This window comes from Aplysia californica, unplaced genomic scaffold (genome assembly GCF_000002075.1).
Source record: "Aplysia californica isolate F4 #8 unplaced genomic scaffold, AplCal3.0 scaffold00006, whole genome shotgun sequence".
Taxonomy (NCBI): domain Eukaryota; kingdom Metazoa; phylum Mollusca; class Gastropoda; order Aplysiida; family Aplysiidae; genus Aplysia; species Aplysia californica.
The window spans coordinates 1079214-1081857 of NW_004797276.1; the positions used below are offsets into that span (position 1 = coordinate 1079214).

The 2644-nt window shown below is 43.3% G+C and overlaps 1 protein-coding gene across 1 annotated transcript in view; it reads right to left on the minus strand.

Moving 5' to 3' along the window:
* LOC101855456 (beta-citrylglutamate synthase B) overlaps window positions 1-2255 on the minus strand; it is a gene marked incomplete at its 5' end in the record, with an annotated part of 4872 nt that extends 2617 nt beyond the window's left edge. The window contains 2 exon segments of the mRNA XM_013080702.1: window positions 301-477; window positions 2110-2255. Coding sequence (XP_012936156.1) covers window positions 301-477; window positions 2110-2255 — 323 coding nt within the window.
* Between the last annotated feature and the right edge of the window lie 389 nt (window positions 2256-2644).

The following is a 2644-nucleotide window of genomic DNA, read 5'->3' on the forward strand; positions in this document are numbered from 1 at the left end:
TCTCTCTCTCAGATACAAACACACATACACACACAAACACACACACACAAACATACACACACATACACATAAACACACAGAAAGACATTCCTGTCCAGGAAAGTGATTGAGAGTAAACCCCTGAACACAGACAAGAAAGACTGGGTTCTTTAAATAAAAGTAGCATTCTGTCCAAAAACCGCGATGTAAACAGAGCAGATGAACAAATAAAGCACCGGCAAAGGTCAGGTATGATAGTCTATCAGTCAACAAAACACTTATGATAGTTACGAGACTTCATCCCAATTGCTCAACACTAACTTTACTACTATTGGGATTCTTCAAAACAACAGGAAACGTCACACTGTGGGGTGCATTGACGGCGTCACGGAGTCCGTGTGACGTCAGAGTAGCATAGGTCACCGTGTCCGGCATGGGAATGCCCTGTTTGGACAGAATCTGCATCTGGTGGAACTTGTTCCGGCACACCATCATGGCCTGGTGAAGAGAGGCAGTCGACAAGCTTTTTGTGGGGGTTTTTTGGGTTAGTTTTAGTAAGCGATTGACGGCACTTGAAATACGACCAGGTCATATAAGTGACGAAGATTAGAGGTGTTACAAGAAAGTAACAAACACAAAAAAATCAGAAAGAGGAGAGATAATGACGACAGATGTGTGATAGTAAAAGGGGAGCAAACCACACCAGAGCACCCACCAACCACCAACCGATGAACTATTAACCGACAGCCGGAGCATCGCCACAGCTAAGGCTACTGAGACAGGCCTTCGGATTATGATGATGATGATGATGAAGGGTGAGGAAAGAAAAAGCAGCAGTTCCCTGTTGCAGTTCAGGTACAGTATGAGCATGATATTGATGAATCAACCCATTTACAATTCTACTATGCATAAGAATAGGTTAATGTGTACAGTACCACGATGACAGGAATTTTGCGTCCTGCTCTTGTGCAACGGGCCCTTTAATACCCCCTCTTTTTACACACACACACACAAACACACACATACACACACACATACACACACATACACATACACACACACACAAACACAAACACTCCCACACAAACATAAACACACATATACACACACGTCCATAGACCCCAGAAGAAAATAAAAAACAAACAACAAAAAGTACGATTTGGAGAGAGGTGTTTGAGAGAGAGAGAGAGAGAGAGAGAGAGAGAGAGAGAGAGAGAGAGAGAGAGAGGGAGAGAGAGAAAGAGAGAGAGAGAGAGAGACAGAGAGAGAGAGACAGAGAGAGAGAGGTGGGGTGGGAGGGGGTTCCTTTAGTACAATTTAAGAGATTAACGGTGCTCACAACTACATGATTACTATTAAGGTCATGAGTGCGCGAAATACAAGTTGATTGCATTCACAACACTTCACAGCCCGTCTTGGTTTTGGTCAATGATCAGATAAAATGGTTTGAAAATTCCCAGCAAAATTTCAGTATTCCAATAAAATGATTTAATTTTCGTAAAAATAACAGTATTTGCATCTTTGTGTAAAGGTTAGTGGCTGTACGTTATGCAATAAAGAATTAGGTTGAGAAAGTGGTTTTTAAGTCGCTACCTTAAAGTTTCGAAGTTGTATCTGGCATTTTTGGCCGTTGTGAGTTGCTAAGACCATGAAGTCAGAAACCAAATGTTCTATCTGCTCTACCAAAATCGTAAGATTTTTTGGAGTCCCTATTATGAAATTAAAGAATTCCATTCGAAAAAGCTTGACATGTTGTGAAAATAAAAAGTTGTTACGTCAAATTTATCCATTCTGAGTAAAAGTAAAGTTGTTCCTGCATCCGATCTGGACATTGGGGATTGCCTTGTTAGTGGGACAACTTCCTGGGCCTTCGGCATATTGTGGTAGGGTGGCCAGTTCCTTTCCACGCCGCCTTTACTTCCCCAACTCGAAGTCAGGTACCCATTACTGCTGGGTGGGCAGAGGGGACGAAAAAAATCCGTGTCCGAACCCAGGCTCGAACACGGACTTTCTGCTTCGGAGACGAGCGCACTAACCGCTCCGCCACCGCACCCTCAAATTCTGAGTAATGAGTAGATGTTACTTTGTAATTCTTGGGTAGCGAAGTGTTGCATGCCGTAACTATCATACCTGTGAGGTGTTGACACAGCGCACACCCAAAGTCTCCAGGTGTCTGACAGCATGCACCATGTGTGTCGGGAAGAGGCCGGTGATAGGAATGAACACAAACGCCAGTCGGGGCAGGTTTGTCTCCAAGATGTTATCTACGTACAGGCCTGAGGACACAAACAATCTCTTTCTGAGTGTGGACAGATGGCGATGTTGATTTTACTCTAGTTTTACATGTAGTAAGAGTTTTACGGCACTTGCAACACGATAATGTCATATACATGCCGAAGATTAGCCCATCAAGGAAACAAACATGAAAAGGTTCTGGGGATGAGGATGATAGATGTTTGATAGGAAAGAAGAAGCGTACCACACAAGAGCACCCACCAACCACCCACACGAATTTGGTTCACTGTAAAATGTTTAGTGGTGGAGAAACGTTGGTTTGAGAGGGAGGGGAGAGGAGCCACATTAGAGTAAAATTGTTGCGGCTTTTGGAGTGAAACGTTATATTACTTTTAAACATTTCTTCGATCATATGACTAAAGGCCTCCCC